A 27,983-nucleotide genomic window follows, 5' to 3' on the forward strand; every position below is an offset into this window, starting at 1 on the left:
ACTCCACGGCTTCTGACTGACGCATGCGCACTTACAAATCCCCAGAACCAGCAGCAGCGGCGGTAGCTCAGGTCAGTTAGTTCAGTCAGCAGTCATCCGCGCATCTATCTATATTCCCTTTTCTTAAATTAGCCACTTTAAGCTTCGCGATACCGCCCCCAATTTCAGCGTCGGTACGGAGCCGCCAGGCCGGGACAGAGACGGAGAGAGAGGCCTCGGCCATGGAAGCGCTCGGACCCGGTAAGACATTTAAGAAAATAGAAAAAAACCGAGCGAGCAGCGGAGGGAGCGAGCCGTGTGTGGGGCGCGTGTGCGCAAATGCGTCGCATCACTGGGGGCCGCGGCTGCAGCGAGGCCTCGACGCTCTGACGGGAAAACAAACCGAGGCCCAGCCCGTGTGTGTGTATGTGTGTGTGTATGTGTGTGTGAGGGGATTTATTTACACCGAGCGGAAGCCACGTTTTGTGTCTGTACGAGGAGGGTTGGTGTTTAAACGGGTTATCCAGTAATGTCTGCGCGGTTTTATTTATCTGAAGCACGCACAGCCCGTCGTGTCGGGGCTGGCATTGTGTGAGTGGGGATTTAACTAGGACCTTCCTTCCTCCTTCCTTCCGCGTCGTGGTGTGTTTACGTTGTTTGTACACGATGTGTTTCTCTTTGACCGCACAATTCGACCCAATTCCTACACCGAGACCACACAATCCCGTCGAAATTTGACAAAATATCCCACCTGTGTTAAATCTTTGCTGCTAAACCATCTAAATTCGTACCATCGCCATCGGGAACAGTACGTCTCTTCGGGCTGCCCTCCGTCCAAGATGACAGCGATGGCTTGAAAACAACACAAACGCCGCTAAAACACGTTACAGGCGTTAAATGAGCAGACGTGCGTGTTTTGTGACTCCCAATTTACTGCTTTTATGCGAGTCTGTCATTGGTTCACGCGCCATGCGTCTGTGTGAGAGCACAGCAGGAATGGATGGCGCTTTTATCGATCAGATCTGCAGGCCAGCTCCATATTATTCTGCTATATGATAACAAAGGCACTTTTTTGCAGCGATGCAGTGATCTAATGATGAAGCATGCGACGAGAAATCAGCCGCACACCTGTACACTCGACCATACAATGCATTTTTATTGTCAGAACATGCAAAGTGTGTGTTTACCTCCATTTTTTTCCTACTTAGACAAACTGTTCCTCATTTTGTTTGAGAAATGCGCCCTTACATACTGCTGAGGGATTGAGTGCAGCTTGCAGTATTAAGTGCAAAAATGTTTTTTTTTTTTATTCTAATTGCTGCATGTCCACACATTGCCCACATGCTCTAGAAGAAAGGTGGTGGCATTAAGGTGCATTATCCAAGGAGGACATTTGCTTACATGTTGCATGATGCATGGTGCTGTGTGAGTTTTCAGAGGAATGTTTAAGAAACCAAAATATTGTGCAGCCATCTACAGGTGTGTGAGCCACACATAATCAGTGAAAGCGATCAAACTGTTATCTATTCCAACAGCAGCTGCTACTTTGCAAAATTCACCAGGTACTCCCAGGGTTTCCAGGAGCCAGCTCCATTTCTCAGGGAGGACTTGTACTTAATACATGTTTATCTTTGCAAAGTGGAGTGTGTATGAAGGTTTGCCATTCCAGACATTATTTACTCACATTAATAATGATAAATGGGGGTGCAGCAGTGTGGTTGTAGAGCCCAGTATCAGTGTCAGATCTTTTACGCTCATGTTGGCCGATACTAGGATGCCTCTATATCTAAGAGTCTTAGTAGAAAATAATGTGCAAAACAATTTAAACTTGTCAGAATGCCTAACTTATACACTAATTTTTTTTCACAGTTTCAATTCTGCAAGCTGCAAAGTGATAAAAGAACAATTCTGTATTGCTTTGTAAAGGAATATTTCACCCACAAAATGCTTATTTGTGTATTAATCAGTCATGCTATGTAATCTTAAATTTATGAAGAAAACTGTTCTTCTAACATGCCTCCATGGAAAACCGCAAACACATTGATAAATTGGGGACCGTGTTTAACAACAGCACAACTGGATCAAAACAAACTCAAACCAGCACAGCAAACTCTCACACAACTCATTCAGTAAAATCAAAGTCTCATTTATCCAGTCATATACCCAGTACTTCCCAAACACATGCATTTTTATTAAAAAACTTAGTATTGGAGTCTGGCTTTGAAAAGAGCATTGATAAGTTTTGTTTTAAATAGTAAGGTTTTAGTGAAAACTGCATGTGTGTAGGAAGCACTGAGTGTTCGACTGGATAAATGAGCCCTAGATTATACTGCTGGAGTTGTGTGAGGTTTTGTAAATGGATGTTTTCATATGGTTTTACTGTTTAAGTGGTCCCCAATCAATAAATCAATATGTTCGCTGTTTTCCGTGGAGGAATGCGAGAAAAACAAAGTCTTCTTCGTTAATTCAAGGTAACACAGCACGACTAAATAATATATAAATTGTCGTTTTGTGGGTGAAGTATTCCTTTAAAGCTTTAAGGACAAACTGTCAATATCCAGCGCTGCATAGAATCTCCCACTGAAGAACACAGTGTTCACATTGCAAAATCTAATTCACAAAGCGCATTAGTTGAAGGATGTTTCTTCATTTTGTTCACCCGGCGTAAATGTTGTAATAATCAGGTACTTTTCTTCAAGAGTAATTTTTCTACAGAACATGGATTTCACCAAATGTTATTTTAGTTTGCATTTAGTGTGTTGTTGTCATGTTTTGTAGGATGATGTGCAATGTTCATAATATGCAGTATAAAGGATTAAGGATTTTAAAAGGTCTTATAACATATGCAAGATCTTACCTGGAAAAATTTAATTGTGCTAAACTTTGATGATTTTATGAGTGTTCCTTTACTTTTAGACTTGTTGACAAATCTAAGTTTAAACTTCCATTTAAATGTCATGGAATTAAGTCATTAGAATCATCAAGAGTTCAGACTAAATGCATCACAGAAAAGATGTCAATAGGGGCAGACAGGCAACAATTTACTGTAAGTGACGTGATTTGACACAAAGATGAGGCCACTCAAGTGGAAAATGTTTCAACTTTTTAGAGAGAAATTCATGATTACCCCAAAATATATGACTCCACACTGCGAGAATCTACAAAAATGGGTGTAAAAAGGCAACGGACTGCTATTCCCGGTAGAATTTGGGAATTTTGGATAATCTCAGCATGAGCTATTACACATAGACCTGATGTGTGTGTTATGTGTGTGAAATGCATCCATTGGCTGTTTATGGCTGATGAACACTGACTGCAGAGGCGACATTTATGTAAAAAAGTGAATATTGCTTTGCCGATCTAAACCCATTAGTTAAAGTCAAAATCAGTTGCTCCAGAAGCAACAGCCTTGAGTTAAAGTTCTCTACACTGAGGGCTGGGTATTCCCTTCTTGTGAATGGTCTTTCTCAGTACCTCCTGTCTTTTCCACAGTCCTACGTGTATTACCTTAATCCAGGTGATTTGCAGGTGTGGGTGTCTCAGCGCGCTCCATGCTCAGCGCTGTTAGTCTCTGACTCATCACCAGGCCAAGCCATCATCCTCATGCTTAGTTTAAGCCCAGCTGTCTCTCTGCTTGATCACACTGTGGTTACCAGGGACACACGTAGCATTAGTAGGCTCCACAGTGCACGAGTAGTAAACCTCTCTCATCAGATGTGAGTAAACCACACACAGTCTGCTGGTTTTTAAACATTAGATCAGCGAAGAGGAAAAAAAACAGCGTTATTGGACCGGGAAGCGATAATCTTTGTACTGTGTTGTGTTGCTCCTTGAGGATGTTGGTGGTCAATTTTAGAGCCAAGATGAAAGATGCACTCAGACAACATAAGGAGCAGAGAAACTTGTTTGGCTCCAGTGCATGATCTGTCATTTTCTGCGCCAGGAAGAGCTAATTTCACTTCCTCTGTGACTCAAAGCTGCAGCTCTGTCTCACTCTGAGCAGACGCTTAAAATTATAGAGGGAGTTTGCTTAACAAGTTGCTTAAATCAAGGCCCAAATACCACCTTTGGGTCTCTTTATGTGATGTCTAGCTCTATTTAAAATGTTTTATTGATAGTGATTCTGTCAAACAGAAAAAGACCTGCTAAGATCATTTCATTGTTCTTTAATAATGCATGACATGGCTCCTAAAGGGATGTATAAAACACAATTGGCATGAAAAATGTACATTTTTATCCAAATATGCTTGAGACAAAAAAAGGAAGGGCGTAGTCAGAAAAGAAATCACTTAAGAGAGGGCGTATTCTAGATGGACTTAATGTTGTCCTGCATATTTTTGGCTTTAGTTTAATTTCTGTTCAAGTTCCACTCTGTACTGTGTTGGACGGTCTGCATGGGCATGTGATGCTCCTCCTGAAATTTTTCATATCAGAAGCTGTTTCTGAATTTTTAATGTTCGCTTGCTGGTGCCCATGTTTTCCCCCATGACAGTTTGGAGCACTAAAATATTCTGTTATGTGAATGTAGGCCAAGTTGTGTTTTTTCCTCTCAGTGTAGCAGCAGTACAAAATATTGAAGTGACCCCACGTTTACCCCAAAGCTTTACTCGAGTTGTCGAGTTATTTTGATGCAACATATCGATGCTTGTTTTTGCTTCTTGATTTTTGTTTTGACGTCATTTAGTTTGAGCTGGAATTATTAGTTGATGGACAGAAAAATGGTCATTTTTCAAGCAAAAATAGTGACAAAAAGCCAAATTTTATATGATCGGCTTCTCACATGAGAGGATCTGCAGTTTCTTTGTCATATAGGACAGTAAACCGAATATCTTTGGATTACTGTTGGGCGGACAAAACAAGACATTTGAGGAAGTCATCTTGGGCTCATGATCGGCAATTTTCCACTAATTTTTAATGTTTCATATGAGGCTGTCTTGAATACCAGTTTGGGGCTTTGAAGCTTCAGTGAGAAATATCAGCAATTAACTGAAGCTTCGCATGAGTTAAGACGGATGACAAGGCATTGTTTGAAACGCCCAGTTTCCAGTTGTTACACCTAAAATAACGTGACAGTTAGCCACTTGGTTGACATGTAGGTTGCAGTAATGTTAATAAATAAAAAAAATACATTGCAAGTTAAGCTGTTACTTACAGTTTCATGATTTGCCAAGCTCGTTGTAGGTTTCTGATATGCGAGTATCCTCCGACTTATCCAACACTGGATTTTTTAGTAGTTACCTTTTGATAATTTTGAAACCATTCCAAACGCTGACTTTTTCGACCCTTCGCTAGCATAACTCTAAGCCTGTCTCGTGTGGTCAAACTGAAACTAGGCCTATCACTAACTTAAATGTCCTTGTCTAACAATTACTAATACCTAATGCTGATGCACAATGATTTATGTTGGATTACTACTTATTAATTTTGGGCTATTTGGAATATTTGGGCGTGGTACAGGTACAGAATAATGGAGCATCAAATACTGATTTGGACTTCGATTATCATGGCAACAGTTGAAGCTTTGAAGCATTTGGGTCAGTCCAGGTTTCATAGACTCAACGTTAATTGTAAAAAATAATCAGCAGATTAATCAATAATCCTAAATTGCAACCCTACATTTGGTATCTTTTCTACTGTTATTTGCACAAGCATAAACCTGCATAAGATCCAGGTACTGAAAAAATAAGATATGTGTCAGGAGAGAAAAGAAACTACAGGCTTAAACAACGGACCTACCCTTAACTTCAGGAGAACAACATATGGTTAGTAAAAAAAAAAAGAACTAAACTAACATAATTCAGAAATAAAAGATAAATGACAACAGGAAGGACACTGAGCAGAAAAACTAACCAATCAGTGCACAATAATCCAATAAAAACAAAGAAATGCATAAAATAAAAACAATACAGAGAAAAGAAGAATAAAATAAAAAATATATACATGTGTCAAATAAATGTTCTAAGGATAACGAGCTCTTGACAACATGTATTTTGATGTTCAGTAATCATACACCATGATATCTGAGGCAATACTGGCCATGTGTCATTTTGTTAAACAGGAAGGTGAAGCTGATCAACGTGTCTTGTTTTATATGAATGAATTTGGGAATTAAATTGTAAGAAATTGCTAAACAGTGATTGTAGAGAAAAGGTCAGAACATATATATATTCTGTCTATTACCTATTTTTACTTGCTTGTTTGTGCTCGTAAACAAACCTGAGACGGTGTTGCTGAATGAAGAAAAACAACAAATCCAATTAATTAAAATCATCCCAGCTAGAGAACAATTTAGAGCTGAGACGACTGGTTTTAATTATCTGCTAGTTGACTGAAGGAAAATTTATCTGCGACTGTTTTGATAATCAAATGAAACATTTCATTAAAAAAAAAACCAAAAAAAAAACCACTTCCTTATTCCAGCTGCTCAGCTGTGAGAATGTCTTGCTTTTCTTTGTAGTATGTGATAGTAAACAGGGTATATTAGGGTTGTGGATTGTTGATCACACAAACAAACAATTTGAAGATATCTACTTGGACCAAACTGACAGTTTATATACTAAACTACTACTATATAATTGTCAGTTTCAGTCATGAGCTGTTATATAAAACATAGAGTTAGGGTTGGTCGTGTTGGCTGTGGTAAGTAGACGAGTTGTGTAGGAAGGATGGGTTCAGGCATTTCATGTTGAGACACGCATATCTAGTGTAGTAGTGTGGCAGCTGAGGAGGCTAAATATAGGTACAACTCTGGTTTTGCTGGAAGTGGAAGAGGAAGACCTCGAACTTGCTGTGCTGCTCATACACAGTAAAACCCTTTTTGTAGTACCTGTACATTTACCCAATGTGCAAAGAAAAATAGAAGCACATGTACAGTGTCGTACAGTTCAATACCCAGGGTATCTGCAGGTTCTACAATCTTAAAAGGTGTTTCATTTTGTTTCCTTAAAGGCCGTAGAAAATAATAAAAGTTTGAACTGTAATTGACCAAAGTCTTTTGTCTGGTAGAGGCAGTAATGTTAGTTGTAGTAACTGATTGAGGGCTACGTGGTAAATAATTTTAGGCCATATACATACTGGCTTTCCATCATACTTAAATACTTAGCATGGTATTATCTAGAGCTGTGGAGATTAGTCGATCTCCAGAAAGTTTTGATAATTATCTGGAGGGGATCATGCATTTGTGTGTGTTTGAGTGTGTGTATATACATCTGTCTGTAGCTAATCTTGCAAACTACTCGACCAATCAGCCTAATTATTTGTGTACATATATGGCTGTATGCTCAAGGATCTCTCATAGTTGCAGTGATTTCTCAGTTGTTGGAAAACTTGGGGTGCGAGTTTTCTGAAAATGGTTTTGGCTAAGAGCAACAACCCTTACTGTCTGTTGCAGGCCATATTTTGGCTTTCGTTGTCTCTCAGAAACCGACATCCCTGGAAAAGTTAGGTTTCATTTTTAGCCAGAGAATCCGAAGATTGATTCCACACCTGATATGTTATGATCAACTAAAGTTAGGCACGTTACGAGATGAATAACTCAACCGGTTTTGCTATCTTCACCTCTGTGGTTACTGTACATGAGCTGGGAGGGACAATTCCACCAGGCGCAGCTGCGACCCGGTTATGTTCTGTACGCTGCACTGCGTCATACCACAGTGGGAGCATTGTAGAAGTTAGGTGTTTTGTTCTCTGGTTTCTTATTTTATTCTCCACCATGAGGATTTGCTGCTCATGTATGCTTTTTACATTCTTGTAAATATGTTTTGGCCTATTGATTGGACAAATTTCAATATTTTCTGACATTTTATAGACTAAAGGATTGATCAAACATGTCAGATCAATATGTGGATAAACTGCATTCTATGTGATATTAAACGGGTCTTAATCACTGCAGAAACTCTTGAGCACAGTAGTCCTGATATATGCATTAGCTTTGTAAAAGATCAAACTTGTATAAAAGAGGTTTTGACCCATCTCTGTGGTCATAATTTGCAGTTGCGGTGTTGTATCAATCTGCATTTTATCCAAATTGTTTTCTCCACCCTCCACCCATGTACATGAAACTGAAGACAGAAAGTTATACAAACACACTTTCCTGCTTGTAAAGCTTTCTGTAGACACTGTCAACACAACGCACCAGCATGGAGGCATAAAGCAATAAACCTGAACTACTATTGAATTTCTATACAAGTGAAATGCTTTGTTTGTGACACATAATGCAGAATTACACACACATAGCACTTGGTAGGCCCTTTGTTGCCATCGGTAACAAGGCCAGTAGGACAAAGTAGAGTGAATCATCACATGGTTTTAATCCAAGTCGTGACAAAGACAAAACAGACAAATAGCTTCTTATTTGAAACTGTATCAAAAGCATAATAATGATGTAGAAAATCTGAATAATAAAATAATCAGGCTAATGGTTTGTTTGTGTGATGGATGTGGAGGAGGAGGTGGAGAGGGAGAGGGAGGAGTGAGTAGTGGGGACAGGGAAGGTGATTTGGGGCCCAGGCTAGATGAGGGCATGTTAGGAAGCATGTTTTCAGGAAGCGATGGGGAGGGTCCCAATTGTCCGTGCTCTCGCGCTTCACTTGCTAACTGGAGCGTGTGGGTGCATGGAGTTCAGGAGGACCCCCGCAGTCCCTTAGCTGTCAGTTAACAAAAGCTGTAAGCAGCCTCCTCCAACCTCCCCTCAATACCACCAACACAATGTTATTTTAATACCATTCATATATATATATATATTTTCTGCCTTTTAAGTAATCTTTTTCTCTTTTATCGCAACTAAATTCAGAGCAAAGGTGCCTTTATGTATTTCCTGTTTGAGCATTTGGCAGACACTCATGTAACGTTAGTGTTGATGTGTGAGATAGATGTGTTATTATCAGGTTCATTTGTAGCGAGATGAGGTCTTGAGCATATATGTGCTGTTTTTAACTGATGACTAAAGCGTTCAAGTCATTTTGTTCCTCCGTTGCCTGCAGCTTTTTATGCTACAACACAAGACTCATGGGCACCACACCTGTGTTATGTACCTGCGTATCTAATGTTTGTAATGTGTGAGTGACATGGATGTGTGTGGCATGTATTGCGTGTAACGGTAATCCCAGACTCTCTGCATGGCACCCCCTCCATATGGTCCTGCTGCTGTCTGTCTGAGAGGAGCTCGGTCTTTGTCTCGGCATGAGGGGTGGGCGCCCTGTGTGTCTGGGTGGAGCTGGGGGCGGGCTGAAGGATAATTGGAGGTCATTGTTTCGCCAGCCCCTTGTTGACCCATGTAGGTCAGGGGCCAGAGTTACGGATCAATCAAGCCGTGTATGTGCGCCTCTGTGTCTATGGGGCCATTTCAGTGCATTCAAGCAGGTGTCACTGATGAGACCGCTTGCAGCAAGCTTGGCGTTACGCCGCGCACATTCATCTTTAAAAATCTGACATTTAATGCATAGATAATAGCACACGCTTTCACTGTCGCCACCTTTGTTCACATTCAAAATAAATGCCAAACATGCTTTATGTGAAGCTTAGTTCTTTTGTAGGGAGGAATCCATTCATTTCTTTAAGAGTCTGGTAGATTAAGCCCTCACTGAGAGTAGGGAAGTGACAGTGTTCTTTGAATTTATTTAAAATGAAGAAATTGTGCAAAGTAGTGACCTGAAGCAAAGTCAATAAAAAGCCCTTTTAATCTTTAAGATGGCAGGAATTCACAATCACTATTCTCTCTCTCTGCAGGCCCGCCCGCCCCTCCCTCTCTGTTTCAGCCTCCGCGGCGTCCCGGCCTCGGCACGGTGGGGAAACCCATCCGGCTCCTGGCTAACCACTTCCAGGTGCAGATTCCCAAGATTGATGTCTATCACTATGATATCGACATCAAGCCTGAGAAACGGCCTCGGAGGGTCAACAGGTAAATCCTACTGGCGGGTTTAAGCAGAAAATATGCACGAGGATGGGAAAGTTGTGTCTTAGATAAAAATAATTTTGAGATGACACTTGCATCTGTAGCTACTATAACCATAGACTGCTCAAGGTGAAACTTGTCTCCTTGGGGCAAGAGGTTTTAGATACAAATAAATGGGGTATTGTGGGAAAAAGAAGTGTTTTCTTTTATTGCAGTTTGAAAATGGGACTCCCTAAAAACTTGATATTTCACCTGGATGGGCATTGTTTGCCAGAAGCAGCAGTGCATGCCTCGGCGAGCTCTGTGACTATCTCAGCCCCTTGCTCTGAGTACATGTTTAGACTTTATATGATGACCTGCATGCACCCTTGTATAAATGCAGAATAAACAGGACTTATTTTGGTTTGATGAGAATGAGAAGGTGGACTGCATGGCAAAGTATTGGTTAGTTTTATTTCTGAAGCTTGGAATATTAGGCAAACTAGACTGAATAATACACAAGCATGAAGGCTTACAGAATATATAAACCATAAACTATTCATTTTCCTCTAATTTCTATATATTTGGTCTCAAGCCTATGCACATGGAATTACAATAATTTGCCTTGTAAGTCTGTTTGGGCATCAATTGATGCCAGATACTACTGCACATTGATATCAGAGTACAGACCCCCTAACTGTGGAGATTTTTGTTGTAGGACATAATTCAGTCCATCTAAATGTCAATATATTTCAGCAGTATTTAGTTGTACATAATTTCTACTGTTGATGGTCAACTGTTGTATGAACTGAAACAGAGATGTTCAGTCTCTGGTCTGCCTGTGTTTTTGGCTCATCATCCTGTTGTCTGTCTCTGCTAGGGAAGTGGTTGACACCATGGTGCGGCACTTCAAGATGCAAATCTTCGGAGACCGACAGCCTGGCTACGACGGGAAGAGGAACATGTACACAGCACATCCACTGCCAATTGGGAGAGACAGGGTTGGTATTTCACAAACATGACCTTTGTATCTTAAGCATGAGCACAAATTAATTGGTGTAGTAAATTTTGTTAAAAAGAAAATCAAAAGGATTGATTAAAGGACAAATTGTTTGCATTTAAGCACTTAACCCAGTGATTTGTTCATATTGAAGGTGGGAGGTGGCAGGCATGTAAATGGTCCAGTGGATTAGAGAGAGTGTTTGTAGGTTTGTAAGTGGAAGTTTGCCAGCTGGATCAGTCTGGACAGTCTGGACCAGGAATGTGAGATCAGTACTGATGTACTGGGACCTGTGTAATGGAAGATAGAACCCCAGTCTCTTGGATGTTCTCACATTTCCTTACCTTTTCTGTTTATTGCAGCCTAGTTGGGCTTTTATTAATAGTATTTTAACCTCCATTGAAGTTATTTGCAAATGTGTACAATGCATTATAGAGAAAACCTGACAGTTAGTATTGATGTTTGACAAAAAAAAAAACAGTCTGAATGAATGTGAAATCATTGTGGCTGCGTTTGGTCAGTGTCTCTGGGAATAACAGAAGTTTACCTTCAAACAATATCATTTAATTATGAATGCAGAGATCAATACTGATATCTGTTTTAACAGTGTAAAGGTGTTTAAGGGCGTTAGGGCCCTATCTTACACCTGGCACAAAGTGAATAAAGTGAAGTACGATGCAGCACAAGTGTCATTTCTACTCTTAGACCGACACAGTTGTCATTTTCACAGCCAGCACACATGTTGTGTAAGTAGGAACTGTACTTGCTCCTATCTTTTCACAAGTTCACGAGGTGCATACTCTCTGCTTGTTACACACAGACATGCAGATTGGTTGCGGGTAGATGAAATAATGCATCATTAATGAGGAAAATTTGAATTACAGTCTCTAAAATGTGAACATAGCAGAGAGCGGAGCAGAGCCTCAGAGCTGCTAAATAATTCCTGATTAAGAGAGACGCTGTGCACATTTACATACAAGGAGCAGCGTAACTTCATTGATTATTTGAGAAGCTAAAAGTAGAGTTCTGTTACCTCTGTCAAGTTTATAACTACAGTTTTTAGTTTTTGTTCTACTTGAGTTGAACAGTAAATTAACATCAGAATTTAGGACATTTTTCCAAGGTTTTTTGCTTCTTGTATATAGCTGTTGACTCTATGTGGCTCCAAGTCATCAAGGATTCTTTTTGTGTTGCTCTCTTTATTTCAATCCAATTTGCCCTTTGGTATTTATTGCCTTTTATCTCTTCTCGTCACCTGTTCTCCAATCCATTTTCCTCCTCTCATCATCTGTTTCTATCCCCTCCCTCTGTATTCATCCTCCTCTCTCTCCATCAGGTGGATCTGGAGGTGACCCTGCCGGGCGAGGGGAAAGATCAGACGTTCAAGGTGTCTTTGCAGTGGGTGTCCGTGGTCAGTCTTCAGATGCTGCTGGAAGCCCTGTCAGGTCACCTTAACGAGGTTCCCGAAGATTCGGTTCAGGCTTTGGATGTCATCACACGGCATCTGCCCTCCATGAGGTGCTGACACTCATCGCCTCAAACACACCACCCACATCTTTTTCACATCAGTTGACAGAGTTATTGCTTTCCATCTTTTATTTGTCTGTATTACTTTAATTTCCTGCTGTCTTGTGTCTCTTCCTGATCAAATCAAATTATAGTCAAATTACATTTTCATGGGATTTTCATTAAATTGAGTTGAGTTTCACAAACAGCTGAACCAAGGGGCCTTGCACTCCTGATGTATTAATGTCCATCTCTGAAGGGGTTTTCAAATTTCTGATGACTTTGATTAAGATGTCACATCAGACTAAAATTTGTGACACTTCTGCATTGAAAATTGAAAATTGATTCACCACACACAGATAATTAAGTACACAGTTCCAGATGTACTTGTCAGATTTAATACCATTTAATGTTAATTTGCGGGGAGTTTTGCAGGGAGTTTTCCTTTTAATCTGGTTTATTATGTTAAAATACTTGTTGACATTTCATTGATCGAGGTAGTTTGAGTCTGTATTGATTAATTTGGTCCATCATTTACCCCCTGTCTTTGTGCACACAGGTATACTCCTGTGGGACGTTCGTTTTTCTCCCCTCCAGAGGGCTATTATCATCCTCTAGGTGGAGGCAGGGAGGTGTGGTTTGGTTTCCATCAGTCTGTTCGCCCTGCAATGTGGAACATGATGCTCAACATCGATGGTAAGCTGATCGTCTTAGCTGTGATTTAAATTTTACCTCAGCTACATTCATTTCACTGTGCATTGTGTATTGGGCTGATATTTGATCTGGTTGTCAACTGAGAGATATGAAGAATGTCATCATGTCTTAATGCTCTACTCAGCAAGATTTAGTGTATTAGTCCACACACAATCACTGATGATCAGCAGTTCTGTAAGTCCCACTTAGTACAGCTACTACCATCATGAAAACCAGGTAGAAAACTTCAAATAAAAGTAACTTACATAAGAGAAAAAGACAGGTGCTTAAATGAATAAATACCTGAGTTTAATTCAGCTTATCTTAACTACGAACTCATGATTACGTGATGAAAGATAAAATGATTGCTTCCGTAATAGCTTTCAAGAGTTGTCAAATTCATCCATCACACTATAATATAACAAACCATGCAGTGTTATTGCCTCTTGATAAGCCTTAAAACTCGTATCTGTTACTCAAATTAAACTTCACAGGATTTATTCCATTTTCTCTCCTTCAGTAGTGCATCACCTCGTCATTTGTTTTTTATCACGGGGTTTTTTGAGTCTGAACACCCGTTAAGTCAGTTGAAATTGTAAAATTCAGTATTTCACAAGGCTCTTTGGCACTGAAGCCAGTTCCTAAATTTATTCAGAGTGAAGGGGTAGTTGAAATGTCCGCTTAACACCAAGACCAAAAACAATGCTCTGCACTTGCTCTGTGAAACTGAGACAGAAACTTGTTGCTGTCACTTAAAATACTTAATAATCTATCATCTTATTTCAAACGAGTTGTAGGATTAACAACACTGTTGATATATGATGTTGCGTTATATTGCCTGTTTCTTCTGTAAAGCTGTGTCAGTGTTTACATCTCTCTTGCTCACTGTCAGCACACAGCAGGCCCCACTTTACCCTAAAACCACCACTCAGCCCTAAAAAAAAAAAAAAAATCAAGATTATTTTTTGGTCCACATTGCCCAGCCCTATTTTATACACACGGCTCCTGATTTGTTGCTTGACTGAGATGGTACGCCTTCTGGTTTATATTCACTTGGTTTTATTGAGGAGACCAAGTCATTCTAAAGAAAGATGTTTAGCAGCTACTGATTAGATCAGCTCATTGATTACGGCCGCAGGATAGTGCTTTAAAGCTCTCTTTGTTGCTGCTGCATCCCCACTTTCAATTCTACAGTCTGACCACACTCTTCCTGTGATTTACAGTATCATGGACTCATGTGACTTGCTGGTAGTTATGATTTATGGGACTGATTTTCTGAATAATGTCATATCTGTTACTCCTCCTCAGTGTCAGCCACAGCTTTCTACCGCGCTCAGCCTGTGATCGAGTTCATGTGCGAAGTGCTCGATATTCAGAACATCAACGAACAGACCAAACCACTGACGGACTCGCAGCGTGTCAAATTCACCAAGGAAATAAGAGGTGAGGCACAAATACACACAATATGTTGACTTATACCAACAATTAAAAAAGGCCCAACTTTAACAGACACATTATATACACAACTTCCATGACTCACTGTGTATCAACAGAGATTACAGAGAGGTGTGGACCTGCAAGGCACATGCATGTTTGTTTTCATGCAGTGTGTAAGAAGCTACACCCACTCGCACATACTCACTCACTGCTACACCAATGCTGCACATTTATTCTTAACCTCAGGGTGACAAATGATGGTGCTTCTGCCTGTGAACAGAATGTAGGCACTCTCAAATCAGGAAATATGACCTTGAGATTTACTCATAACTGATCTGCTCCTTTTATTCATCATTTATGCATTTTTATTAATGCAAGAAAATACTGCAGTTCTAAGCCGCTCCAGTCTGCCTTCACATCTATTCTACTGAACCACTGAATAACCTTGCGAGAGATAATGGGGTATGTCAGACAGTGGAATTTCAACTGCATATTTTCCACAGCAGACACTTGTAAGCTCTCTGATTTCTCCTTTTTGATTTGTGTGTTTTGAGTTATGACAATGTGTAAAGGGAAACTGCGCAGAGCTGAAACACCCTGTATGCAATTGGCTGCCTTGTCAGCATTTGTCTTTTATCAAGGCCTTAGGGGAACACAAGAGAACAATTTCAACCTCTAAATTTGAAGATATCAAAATATTCGAAATAGCATTTGAGTGAAAAATTGTGCTGCTTCTTAACATGACTCTGTAATGATTCTTTCTTGTATGCGTTTTTGAAAACAGGTTTGAAAGTTGAGGTCACCCACTGTGGTCAAATGAAGAGGAAGTACCGTGTGTGCAATGTGACACGCCGACCTGCCAGCCACCAAACGTAAGAGCTCATAGTGTATGTCAGCAAAGGCAACATTGTGTGTGTGGTGTAAAGTACCAAGACCTTGTAAATATACAATTAATGCAACTTAAGTCATATATTCCCTTTTATTGTTTTACATACTCGTGGACCTGCATTTGCTTCGCTCACATTTTCCATTTATTCACAGGTTCCCCTTACAGCTCGAGAACGGCCAAGCCATGGAGTGCACAGTAGCTCAGTATTTCAAGCAGAAGTACAATCTGCAGCTCAAATATCCACATTTACCCTGCCTGCAAGTAGGACAGGAACAGAAGCACACCTACCTTCCCCTGGAGGTGAGAACAAGGCTGTGCTGATGCCCAGTGTGTAGGATTTAGGGGGATATATTGGCAGAAATTGAATATAATGTAATGAGTACGTTTTCTTTGGTGTATAATCACCTGAATCACCCGCATTAGCAGGTGCTGGGCTAGTGGCCCGTCTCAGACATGCCAAACAGCATTGGAGAAACGATGATTTGTAACGTGACACTGCTTTATTCAGTGTTTTTACGGGTTTTAATCACCTTTTCAGTTTGTTTTGGAGAGGAAGACACCTGTGTTGATAATTTGGCTCCCTTTAAAAACCTCTTGAACAAGAAATAGTGAAGGAATCCTGACCTGGAGAAGTTTCAGCTGGTTGCAATCTGCAATCCTCACCACTAAATGCAACCAAATCCCCCTAAGTCTCACACACTGCTCCTTTAAATATCATTATTTTAGGTTTGAGTAAAAAAGCCTTTCACCTCCAGTTGTTGATTGAGCATGTTAAATCAATGAAATGTTTCTGTGTGCTCTGTAGGTCTGTAACATCGTAGCAGGCCAGCGCTGTATCAAGAAACTGACTGACAACCAGACATCCACCATGATCAAAGCTACAGCTCGCTCAGCCCCTGACAGACAGGAAGAGATCAGCAGACTGGTGAGTGCTGTTTCCCTCTTGGGGTAGCAGTAAGAAAAGCAACTGGAGCAGCTAGTACTTAGATTTTTCCCCAAGGACTTGTTGTTTTTGAGTTGTAGCCTTTGATCTGAGCTCAGTCTTTTGTAAATGCTGAATAAGAGAAAATTCGATAAGATAAACCACAGTACAAATCTGCATTACAACTGTTTTATGTTTTGTTCTTTCTCATTCTTCTCCTTTATTTCTCCTCCCTTCCCAGGTCAAAAGTAACAGCATGGTCGGGGGTCCGGACCCTTACCTGAAGGAGTTTGGCATTGTTGTGCACAATGACATGACAGAAGTTACGGGGCGTGTCCTCCCAGCGCCCATGCTGCAGTATGGGGGCCGGGTGAGTACAGACACAGGGCGGGACTGTGGCAGGGTGAGTACTGGGCAGGGGCTGCACTCTGGGGGCGCACGCCTGATGGGGATCGCACGGGGTGGGGGGGCATCACAGAATGAATGGTGGGATAAGGGGGGGAGATCCAGGTCTGCTGAGGTTGCTCATCGGAAGGGCGAGAGAATTTATATTGTGATTTAATTTTGATAATTTAATTGAACAGTGGATTGAATATTAAAGTACCTTATTAAAAACTAAAAATTGCCATATTATCTTTGTAAAAACCATTACCTCAAAGAGTAGAGTTGCAAATTGGGAGAGACGCCCTTGGTTCTGGAGGCAAAGTCACTCTTATTTTCTTCATAGACACCATGAGGTGACTGATAGTTGGAGCACTTCTACGGCTTTTGTGGACATCAGATTCCCCTGATTGAATCATCAGTACAAATTACAGCTGTGAATTGTTTTAGAAAATATCTGGTTTCTTTAGCTGTAAAACAGATGTTGACAAAGTTTTACCTTGGTGACATTAACTGCAGTAGAAAAAAAGATGATAATACGAGTGATCACACCCCTACAGAATAGTAAAAAGCACCTACAGAACCAGCGTCTCCTGATTTTCAACCTCCATATACAAACCGGTCAATGAATTGGTCCTGCAAGTTTTAACTGCCGCTCATAATTCAGGTAGTGAATGGATACACTGCCCTACAAAGGCAAAAGACCGTAACCCACCAGAGTGTGAAACTGAGAAAAATGACTTTAAATTTATTTTGTTGTCCCGCCAAATGAGTTGTAGGTACAACACTGGACATTTGGCATTTTGTTGTTTATAAATGAAGTTATTTATCCACCAAAAAATTGTAAGCTTAAACTTGATCTTTGACCCTTGTTCGGAAGTTACTGTATTCTGCCTTTGCATTGTCTGCAGAACAATAATGGATCATACAAAGGCAAAAGACCTTAACTTCTATTTTATTGCCCATTTGGATTTTTATCACTTTGTATAATATTTTCCTGTGATAACAATGATAACCTTTAAACTAAAATTTAGTAATTTTTGTCTAGTTAGGCTTAATACTACATAAACAAAATATTAAAAATAAAAAAATAATGAGCATTTGAAGGTTGCAACAATACATTACTGGATCATTTTAAAACCTCATCATTGTACTAATTTGAAATAAAATAACACTTAACCTCCCTCCTATTCCTTACATTTGAAAGTTACAGCTGATTTGGCTATGCCAGTAATATGTAGCAATGCCCTTTGTTAAATACACTTGTTAAGTACACTTTATTGAAGTATTGAAGGTATGTGTCAGAAGTGCTTCAATCACATATACATAGGCATAACACCGTAACTCCAGCGCGGTAAGCAGTAACTTCACTTTGGTGCTTTGCAAAACAAAGGCAGAGTACCATAACTTAATTTGCGCATTCTAGAGTGCTGCGGAACAAAAGCAAAGAACCGCAACTGATGTTACGGGCTTCTGCCTTGGCTTTCCCCCGGCTTTTGGAAGTTACGGCAAAAACAACATCTTATTTTTTCCAGAAAACAACAAAATTGACTCAAGATATTTGTCCACATGATAAAACTGATGTTTATTGTTCCAAAAATGACAATAACTCATTTTTGCCAAAATTGAAGGTAAGGCCTTGTGCCTTTGCACGGCAGTACAGTATTCAATGTAAAGACATGGAGACCTGTAAGACCTGGAACTTGCCCTGTGTTAAAATCCTGTGGCACATCTCTGCAGTCTGCCGAGTGCATCTCTTTAAATGCTCTTTCCCTTCACTGACAGAGCTTCTACATGTGTAAATCAGAGACGAGGGCTCAGGTTTTCACCAGTTGCATTCAGTAGTGTCTTTGAAAGTGAAGGGATGGAGATGATGAGGAGAGGTTGCTGCAGACTGCCGAGACTCACCCACTGAATCTCAGATCAGCATTTCCAATCCAGCTTGTCAACAGTAGATATAACTGAAAGCACGAAATCAGCCTTTACTTCCTGGTTGTTAGACACGAGATGCTGATGGGGATTCAAGGATTGTATGTAAGGGGGGAAGAATGGATGTGCTGCCAACAGGAGGACGATAAGACTCGTAACCACCCAGCATTGAAGTCTGAAAGATTCCTCTTTTAAGCCTGCTTGACTTTATCTCCCATCTGAAAATGAAAAGGTTCCTATAAAAACTAAAGGTGCTGGAATATAAACCCTCATTCAGAGGCAGCGTTCAATGATTCTGCTAAGATAAGATGAAAATTTAATGATCCCCATGGGGAAATTGGTTCAGTGTATGGGCCAGCTTTTTCCTCTTCTACTCTCTGCTTCATTTACTATTGTTCTTTACAAAATTACAGTAGATTGTTGCTTATGTTCCAGTGCCAAGCTTAAATCCAACTATTGGCAGCCTGAACTATACGTTGGTTAATTTACCCAAGATCCTATCACACTCTCTTCTTTATAGGCTTGGCCACTTGCCTACTGGGATATCGAGTCTAATCGGCTTCCAGTGAAATGCCTTTAAATGTAGACTGAAAGCTTTTCCCATTTCTGTGATCACTTGGTATGAATGAAACACACACATCTTTCTTTTTAAAATGGCATGCTGATGTTGGCGGACATAGAGTTGCATCAAAGTATTCACAGAAACAAAAATGAATACTCTGTGAAGCAACTGTATGTACAGTGTGAGAGATGGGAGAAGCAGCAGTCTTTTTCCTGTGTAACATGCACTTACCTGTAATCATTTCATGTAGTTTTTAAATCCTGAAACTTCATGTCGACTATACTTTTGAGACAGTGTAATGAGATGGAGAAGCTTTTAACTTTTCTTGGCACCCAACTCAGGAAGTTCATTGTGGGCACTTGTTTTGGAGAATAAAAGCTCTTAATGGCCTTTGGCAAATCTTGTTAACTTAATTGAAAGCCACTGCCCTTTTGAATTTGTATTCACAACCACACTCAAAGTAAGAGCACTCACCTAATGACATGTCTTCAAATAGATACACTGCTCTTGTTCATGTCAGGACTCCTGATAGGGGAAAGCAGGATATTTATGTGCAATGATGAAATGAACATTTCTCTCCTCTAAACAAGTCTCACAGTGCTTGACATCCTAAAGTAAAACCAGTTTGAAGCCTTTCAATGTGTGTATAATATTTTGATTTGTGTCAAGTGTAGCTAGCAATGTAAAGTGTCTGTGGGGCAGCTGAGTGGGCTTTTAATGCATTCTGTCTGAATATGAGAGGTAAATCAAAGTGTGGGTGTGGACTGTGGTACCTTTTGTATTGGCTCATCCAACCGGGGGGTTGACTAAGAGAGTAGGGACTCTCTCCGCAGAACAAAACCGTGGCCACGCCCAACCAGGGCGTGTGGGACATGCGAGGGAAGCAGTTCTACGCAGGCATCGAGATCAAGGTCTGGGCTGTGGCCTGCTTCGCCCCACAGAAACAGTGTCGAGAGGACCTGCTCAAGTGAGTCATGGTGACAACTGTTTGTCAGTCAAGACCACCTAAAATGAGAGGAAGTCATCACCAATATTAGAGTGTATCGAGATGGACAAGTCCAAATTTTTAAGGGTCTGACCTCTTGTCCACATGTACAGGAGAATATTTGAAAATGTAGCAATTTCTAATGCCTTTTTTTGTCACTGAAAATTGACTTTTTGTATAACTAAAATGAAAAAGTGAAGATTCTCAGTGTCCCTGTTTTTAGTTTTGGCTTTTAACATCAGAGTGTACCGTTATCTCCTTTGTGAGGCATCACAAATGGGGTGACATTTCATGCAATGGCAGATGTGACCAAAATAGTGCTGTCTTTAGTCTTGTAAACAGGGAATTTTTATATGTTTACACAGAACTGTACAGTTAGTCCTCCACTATATTGAGGAACAGAGTTCAGGTAGCCTTCCGGTAATAGCTTTTTAAAGGCTTCTGATTGGCCAACATCATTGTCTTCTTTGTGTGGCTTTAGGGTTTTATTGCTGCCTGTTTTACATGCTCTTGACAGTGCTTCAGTTGTTTTAATGTTTTCATTTGGATGGAAATTTTTTTTATAACAGTGTGTGTGTAAAGAGGAATAACCCCTTTCTCAAAAATACCTGTTTCCGCGTGGACTAGGCCCAAGTGAAGACCAAAACCAGACCAGTGCGAGTCTCACGCTGAGTTATGCTTAAAATAAAAATGTGGAACATGCAAACCACAGGCATGCCTCAAATTAATCTGAAAGATCCATTCCCACAGAAAAGAAATGAAGAGTCATTTTAGGTAGCCAGATTTTTTAACCGAAGCTGTGGCTGACATCTTTCAGACAGCCACAGCTTCTTCCCCTGTCTCCCGCTTTCACTTTCTTGGAGCACGAGTGAAGGGGGTCAGGGAGGGTTGACAGCAGTTAACAGCAGCAAAAATGTCAAATTTGAAGTCAAGTTATTGATCTCATTTAAAGCAGGTAGTTTTGCATCCTGTTACAGTAGTTATGTGAACAAATACGTCAGTTGATGGAGAGTAACTCTTAAGTTCCAACCTGCATTTACAGTGCTCTTGTGTACACTTAATAAATGTATTTCTCCTTGCTACATTGAATTTTGTCACAAGTTTTCAGCTTATACTGCTGATTTCTGATGAGCATTTTATGCTTTGCAATAGGAGCTTCACTGACCAGCTGCGAAAGATCTCAAAGGATGCTGGGATGCCCATTCAAGGGCAGCCATGTTTCTGTAAATACGCCCAAGGAGCTGACAGTGTGGAGCCCATGTTCAAACACCTCAAGATGTCTTATGTAGGTCTGCAGCTGATCGTGGTTATCCTGCCTGGCAAAACACCAGTCTATGGTGAGAAATTTAAGATCAGATTTTTTTTTTTAGATATAAGGAGGGTTTCATATGAGGGAATCCCACTTTTATTTTTTCATATTCCGAAGGCAATTGATCAGTTTTTAAAAACATTTTTTGTGATATTTATTTCTGTTCAGCTGAAGTAAAGCGGGTGGGCGACACCCTCCTGGGCATGGCAACCCAGTGTGTGCAAGTGAAGAACGTAGTGAAGACGTCCCCTCAGACCCTCTCCAACCTGTGCCTCAAGATCAACGCCAAGCTGGGAGGAATCAACAACGTCCTGGTGCCTCATCAGAGGTAAGCACTGATTTTAGTCATTTCTTCATTGCAGTCCAGATGGGAGTCTGCTTTTTGGCTTTGAACGTTAGATTGTTCAGATGCTTTCTGAATACAAATAGTCCTCCTGTAATCATGCGGTAAAGAGCAATCCAAGTTAATCATTTTCATGGAAATTAAGCTGCTCTTAGCAATTATTTCATCTGGTGCTTCAATTCCTAGAATCTTGAGGAATGTAATGACTTTTTTTTTCATAGGCTGTTCATGGTTAAGAAATTTAACAACATGATGCCAAGTTTTGTTTCTCTTGTGTGTCCTGTTTTTGCTTTAGGCCCTCTGTGTTCCAGCAGCCTGTCATCTTCCTGGGTGCGGATGTCACACATCCTCCAGCAGGTGATGGGAAAAAGCCGTCCATCGCGGCGGTGGTGGGCAGCATGGACGGCCACCCCAGCCGATACTGTGCCACAGTGCGAGTCCAGACGTCTAGACAAGACATGTCCCAGGTAATCATAGTGAAAGTGACATTTTAATTTGCGTGTCATTGACAAACTTCTCATATTAATTGAGTAATTCCTGTAAATCAGTCTGTTTTATCTGAGTTTGAGTTCACTGTGCCACCATGTTACAATCAGTTTCTGTTTTTAAGTTTCACACTTTATTAACAGTGCCCCTCCCCTCCGCCTGTCCAGGAGCAGCTCTTCAGTCAGGAGGTAATCCAAGACTTAACCAATATGGTGCGTGAACTGCTCATCCAGTTCTACAAGTCCACGCGCTTCAAGCCCACGCGAATCATTTATTATCGTGGTGGTGTGTCTGAGGGACAAATGAAACAGGTAAGAGATTTTCACCAGCTATTTTCACGTTCGTCTCTAGTTTATTTCCGCCATTTTTTTGTCATGCGGGTCCCAAGTGTGATTTACTAGGCAGGAATGGTAGCTGTGATTCATTTTGAGCGGAGGCTGTCGAAATCTTAATATAAAGATGACACATTGCTTCAGTCCAAAAATGGTGACCAGGGGCCTCATGACAGAAAAATATTCTAACTGCTTGTCATATCTCAGCTTAAGTTTCAATGATAGGCAAAATTCTATCCTCCAATTACAGACGTGATCCCTAAACTCATGGCTGTGTCCTGTCTTAGACCTTCAGGCTTATCTTAGCTTAAGAAATCCTAACTGCAGCTGTAAGTTTGATTCTTCAGCCGGCACTCATCCTGTCATGCTTGATCTATGGAGCAGCTGAAAGGCACCAATTACAATGTTATATCAATATACCAGAATATATACATCTATTAATACACGGTCTGGGAAATCTTAAACATCATTATTTGATTTGAGTAGCCTTTCAATCATTATATTTTGGTGGTCATGTTGTTCGCCATCTAAATGTCATTGCTATACAAGACCGGTGCTTACCCCGAGGAGCTGCATGTGAGAACACAAATGTCCGCATCAGTTGGATGGGACATTGAGCAGACTTTATCCTGCCAGCTCCCCCAGAACAAAGTCTGTGTAATGTCCGATAGCGCCCATGTGTGAATAGTGTTGGCAATTGTCTGGAGAACTCACAGCAAGCGAGTAGGGGTGTTGATGATGTTTCTTTCATGCAATTGTGCGAAACTGGAAGAAAACGAACTTCCAAGGGTGAAGAAAAGGGGTCCTGTACATAAAGATGGCAACGAATTTTTAACTGGAGAGATTTGGGAGCAATGGTCGATGAGAGCCGAAACCAAAATAGTTAGACAAATTCAAGGAACCGCAATAGACTTGGTTGTTTATGACCAAATTACGTATCGGCTACGTGACTGTGGTGTAATCCACACTCTCTACACAGGGGCCACCCTTTGCCCAAACCAAATAGAGTACTTTAAGTAGGTGAGAATGCTTCTGATATAGACTGTCTTGTTCTGTGCTGCATGTGCAAAACAAGTTGCATAGTATACCTTTAAGTGTGCGTGTGTCGTTTTTTCTATTTCCAGGTGGCATGGCCGGAGCTGATAGCAATCAGGAAGGCCTGTATCAGTCTGGAGGAGGATTACAGGCCGGGCATTACCTATATTGTGGTTCAGAAACGTCACCACACTCGTCTGTTCTGCTCCGACAAAGCTGAGAGGGTCAGTAGAAGTTCACCCTGCTCTTTCTATTGTACAACACTGTTGTGTGAGTCTTAACTATAACCTTAATTGCTCACCTGCTGCAGGTTGGGAAGAGCGGTAATGTCCCAGCAGGCACCACGGTGGACAGCACCATCACACACCCGTCCGAGTTCGACTTCTACTTGTGCAGCCATGCTGGGATTCAGGTGAATTATAAACACTCACACACTTGAGATTTTCACAACAGAAAAGCTGTGTGCTAGATTTCATAACAAATCTAAAGCAACTTTTGTGTCGCATCAGTTTTCCAAGTCTCTCTTGCAGTTTTTGAAATGGATTTGGCACATTCACTCACAAAAAATTAAATTATAGTTACAGCTCCTTATTTCAGCGGAAGTAGTTTTCAAGGGTACAGCAATTTTGCTGTGTGGTTGCAACAGTAATCATGCTTAATCACAATGAACGACATGATTTAGATGCTTCTTTGACCCATCAGATGATTTGGCTGTTATTTAAAGTGACACACCACAAACCGTCTCTTCATTTAGAACACTTGTCCCCTGTACATCGGAAAGATAGCTGGAAGATGAGGCTGCACATTGCACATTGCAGCTTTTGCTTCTGTCCTAGCTCACTTACTGGCGAGCCTGATGCTGCACTTCTATTAACCTACAGGTTTTCCTGTATACAAATAGACTGACAAACATGCCTCAGGCTGGTTTGTCAGTTTAGCCAAAGAGTGAGCTAGTGAAGAGTGTGCAAACCATCTCAACTGCTCACAAGATTTATGCAACTGTAAGTTTTGAGGCAGAAGCAGTGTATTTAACTGGTGTGTTTTACTGGAAAGTGTAAATTAAAACATTTAATCTTGCACTGTATCTGAGAAGAACTACAGCGTGAGTCTAATTCTGGAGTTTTTCTATGTCACCAAATAAACATAGCGCACTTTATCACATTACATAAAATTATGAGTACAGTATTAAAATGTAACGTGTTGCGTCCCATCTCTCCTCAGGGAACCAGTCGTCCCTCCCACTACCACGTCCTGTGGGATGACAACTGTTTCACTGCTGACGAACTGCAGCTCCTCACCTACCAGCTGTGCCACACCTACGTCCGCTGCACGCGCTCCGTCTCCATCCCAGCACCAGCCTACTACGCCAGGCTAGTGGCTTTCCGAGCCCGCTACCACCTGGTGGACAAAGACCATGACAGGTGATGCAGCCGTGGATATCTGTGGTCCTAGTTGAAGAAAGAGAGTTGATTATAGGGACAGGTCAGGTTTTTTGAAGTGGGGTTGCATGAGGTACATATCCATAGTCAGTGTATGACCTACAGCAGATGTGGAGCACACCCCCAGTTTGGAGAACCGGGAAGAAGTACTGACATGGAAGCCAAGCAATGTAATGCTGTAAAAAAATTGAATATGAATGTGGAGAGACATGAATGTAAACTGCAGCTTGACTGGTTCATACAGTCATACAACCGCAAGGCTGTAATTCTAGTTGTGATGTGAAATCATTCCTGACAGTCAAAGTAAACTCTGCCTTTTTTCTCTATCTTACAGTGCTGAAGGAAGCCACGTGTCGGGCCAGAGTAATGGCCGGGACCCCCAGGCGTTGGCCAAGGCAGTTCAGATCCACTATGATACCCAGCACACCATGTACTTCGCCTGAGCTAGCGAGCACGTCAGCCAGTCCACCCGCGGATTCCCTTTCTTTCTGTCTTTTTATCTCTTATTTGCCAGTCTCTCTCTCTCTCTCTCTCTCTCTCTCTCTCTCTTCTTCTTCTTCTCCTTCTCCTTCTCCCACATCTCTCTCTCTTTGTAGTCTGTCTCTTCCTCTTCACACTCACTCTACATTTTCTGAATCTGCACCAAAGCGGCTCTCGGACAGGGGGAATCTGCTGTGTCTCAATGTCCAGCAGGTTTTTATTTCAAGGAACAATCTCCAACCAGCGTTCCCAATCGAGCCGCCTCTCAAACCAGCAATCCAGCACTGCGAACCCTGAGGGTTTCCAATGCACAAAAGGAAAAGAAAAAAAAAAAAAAACACGAAAAAACAAAAACAAACCATACACACACATTCTACAAGTTGAGCCATTATTTTGCGTTTGTTTTTGTTTTTTCTATTTGAATGTCTGCACTCTTGTGTTTGTAAGATACACTGAGCAAGGGAGTGGACTGGCACTATCTGTGTCAGCACAGCTCTTTAGCTCTCCCAGCTAAGCAGGACTCTTATCTACTTTTACCTCAAAGCCCCTTTGGGCAAAATCTGTCACAAGGTCTTGGGTTTATTGGGTGGTTGGGAGGGAACTCTACATGAAAAGAGATGGAGGGGGAGTCGACCTTTTGAGAATGATATATATATTTTTTTCCTTTTTATGAGCGTGTGTTTTAACTTTTTCTCCTTTACGGTCTTTAACAAGCGAGGTGACCTGGGTGTCCATGCCCATTACTATTTTCCTCCCATCTTAGCGACGAATACGCAAGTCTGTCTGTGTGTGAGTGTGTCTGTGTGTGCATCTCTGTATATACATGTACTGCTGTATGAGAGTGTGTTTGTGTGTGAATGTGTGTATCATGGCAGGCCACTGAATTGTAAAGGGAAATCATGGAGATAACTGCTGTAAATGACTCAGATTTGTTGTTTTTATATTCACACATACAGTACATATAAGCATATATTTACATCTATAGAGCAACTTTGAGACATATGACTTAAACAAGCCTCATCGAGGCTGGTGTGGGTATTTGTAGCAGCCCTGGGTCACTTGTTAGTTGAAGTGCTTTGAGTTGCATTTTCACCACGCGTGTTAGCGTTCTGCTAGTGCATGATGGGTGGGATTTGCACCTTGTGGAGCCAGCTCCTCCTTTTGTGCTGCTAAACATCACTGAATCCCAAGAAAGGTAACTTATTCCATTTCAAGTAGCAAGTGAAGTCAGGTCTGACTGTAGCAGTGGTAACCGTGGTCTGGCCTGTGACTGGCTCAGCATTGGGACCTGTTGAATGGCTGAAGGCATTAAACGCAGAGTATGGTCTTTATCAGCCTTGCTGTCTGTGTGAAGAGCAGGATCTTATTTTTCTTTGGACCTGATTATCTGAAAGATTATATGATGACACTGCTGGACGTTGCTTTTTTTTTCTTTTTTTCTTTTTTTTTCGTAGAATTAGTATCAAGGGCCGGAAACCAACATAGTTTTTGAGGTCTCCTTTGCTAATATTGGCCAATTCATTGCACTGACCCGGGACGCTAGGCAAGCAACAGAGGGCACTCTCAATCTCTCTTTACCTTTATGCATTTATACATACGAATCAACAAAGCAGATTTGTAAAAGTTTAATATAAGATGTTTTGTGGTTATCTTAAAAAAAAAAACAACTCTTGTTTAGAATTAGTAGTTTACCATTGATGTTGTTGTTGTTGTTATTGTTGTTGTCAATGTTGTTACTATTGTGATGAAATTTTATGGTCGGCAGCAAAGCCAGTTATATAGTTACTAGTGCGACTTCAGGAATAGACTTCAGTTGTTGAGCTGCAGGTTAGAGGATAGAGCTTTGGGTTGGAAAATTCTTTTGTAGCATTCTGGCTAACGGTGAGAAGAAGTAGGCCCCAGGATGGATGAATTCATGCTTCCTCTGTAGGTTCTGATGTGAGTAAAAGTTAGCGGCAGATTTGAGGTATTGTGTAGCACTCCGACTGGTTAAAAACAGATCTGCCGCTGCAAACATCGCTCAGCTGGTGTTGGTTGGTTTTGATGGGACAGATGGAGACAATCAGGGAATGTAATCAGAATGAACATAGGCTGAGGGATTTGTTTAAAAACCGGTTTGCGATAGGCAATGAGTTGAATTTTTAGACTTTTTAAAAATGGTTTCTATTACTCTGTGTGTATTTGAAGTATACCCAATTTAAAGTCTCTGCTATTTGACGGTGTTTGTTTCATATTTTTATGCATTTTTAACACTGGATTAAATGAATTGACAATAAGCATAAGCACTGCCCTTGGACCCCCCGTACAAACACTTGGCAGACTGGTACCATGGGAACTATAATGACATCAGTGGTGTGCCCGTGGTGACAGTTTCTCATGTGGTGTCCCCGGTGTTGCGGTTGGAT

The 27,983-nt window shown here is 41.0% G+C and overlaps 1 protein-coding gene across 7 annotated transcripts; it reads left to right on the forward strand.

Annotated features, from left to right (window-relative positions):
- The first annotated feature begins 30 nt into the window (after nt 1–30).
- Nucleotides 31–27,962, forward strand: ago4 (argonaute RISC component 4). Of its 7 annotated transcripts, none has more exons than XM_049601940.1 (19): nt 31–240; nt 9,706–9,877; nt 10,731–10,851; nt 12,187–12,368; nt 12,916–13,052; nt 14,358–14,492; nt 15,271–15,358; nt 15,528–15,675; nt 16,181–16,300; nt 16,539–16,700; nt 19,988–20,136; nt 21,307–21,491; nt 21,632–21,791; nt 22,102–22,273; nt 22,436–22,603; nt 23,749–23,883; nt 23,970–24,071; nt 24,881–25,080; nt 25,433–27,962. In XM_049601940.1, exons 1-19 carry the CDS (start codon nt 222–224, stop codon nt 25,539–25,541), a joined length of 2,664 nt encoding a protein of 887 aa, XP_049457897.1. In that variant the 5' UTR covers nt 31–221; the 3' UTR covers nt 25,542–27,962. The 7 variants fall into 7 exon arrangements, with proteins under 7 accessions (XP_049457897.1, XP_049457899.1, XP_049457898.1 ...); XM_049601942.1 differs by having other exon boundaries at nt 22,460–22,603; XM_049601941.1 differs by having other exon boundaries at nt 20,003–20,136.
- Nucleotides 27,963–27,983: the final 21 nt, after the last annotated feature.

This window comes from Epinephelus fuscoguttatus, linkage group LG17, assembly GCF_011397635.1.
Source record: "Epinephelus fuscoguttatus linkage group LG17, E.fuscoguttatus.final_Chr_v1".
In the NCBI taxonomy this organism is placed as follows: Eukaryota; Metazoa; Chordata; class Actinopteri; order Perciformes; family Serranidae; genus Epinephelus; species Epinephelus fuscoguttatus.

Bases quoted from the DNA above. Each gene is read 5' to 3' on its own strand.
- ago4 (XM_049601940.1), top strand. The intron at 22,274-22,435 runs GTAATCATAGTG...CTTTATTAACAG, and splicing joins CTAGACAAGACATGTCCCAG to TGCCCCTCCCCTCCGCCTGT. The intron at 25,081-25,432 runs GTGATGCAGCCG...TCTATCTTACAG, and splicing joins GTGGACAAAGACCATGACAG to TGCTGAAGGAAGCCACGTGT.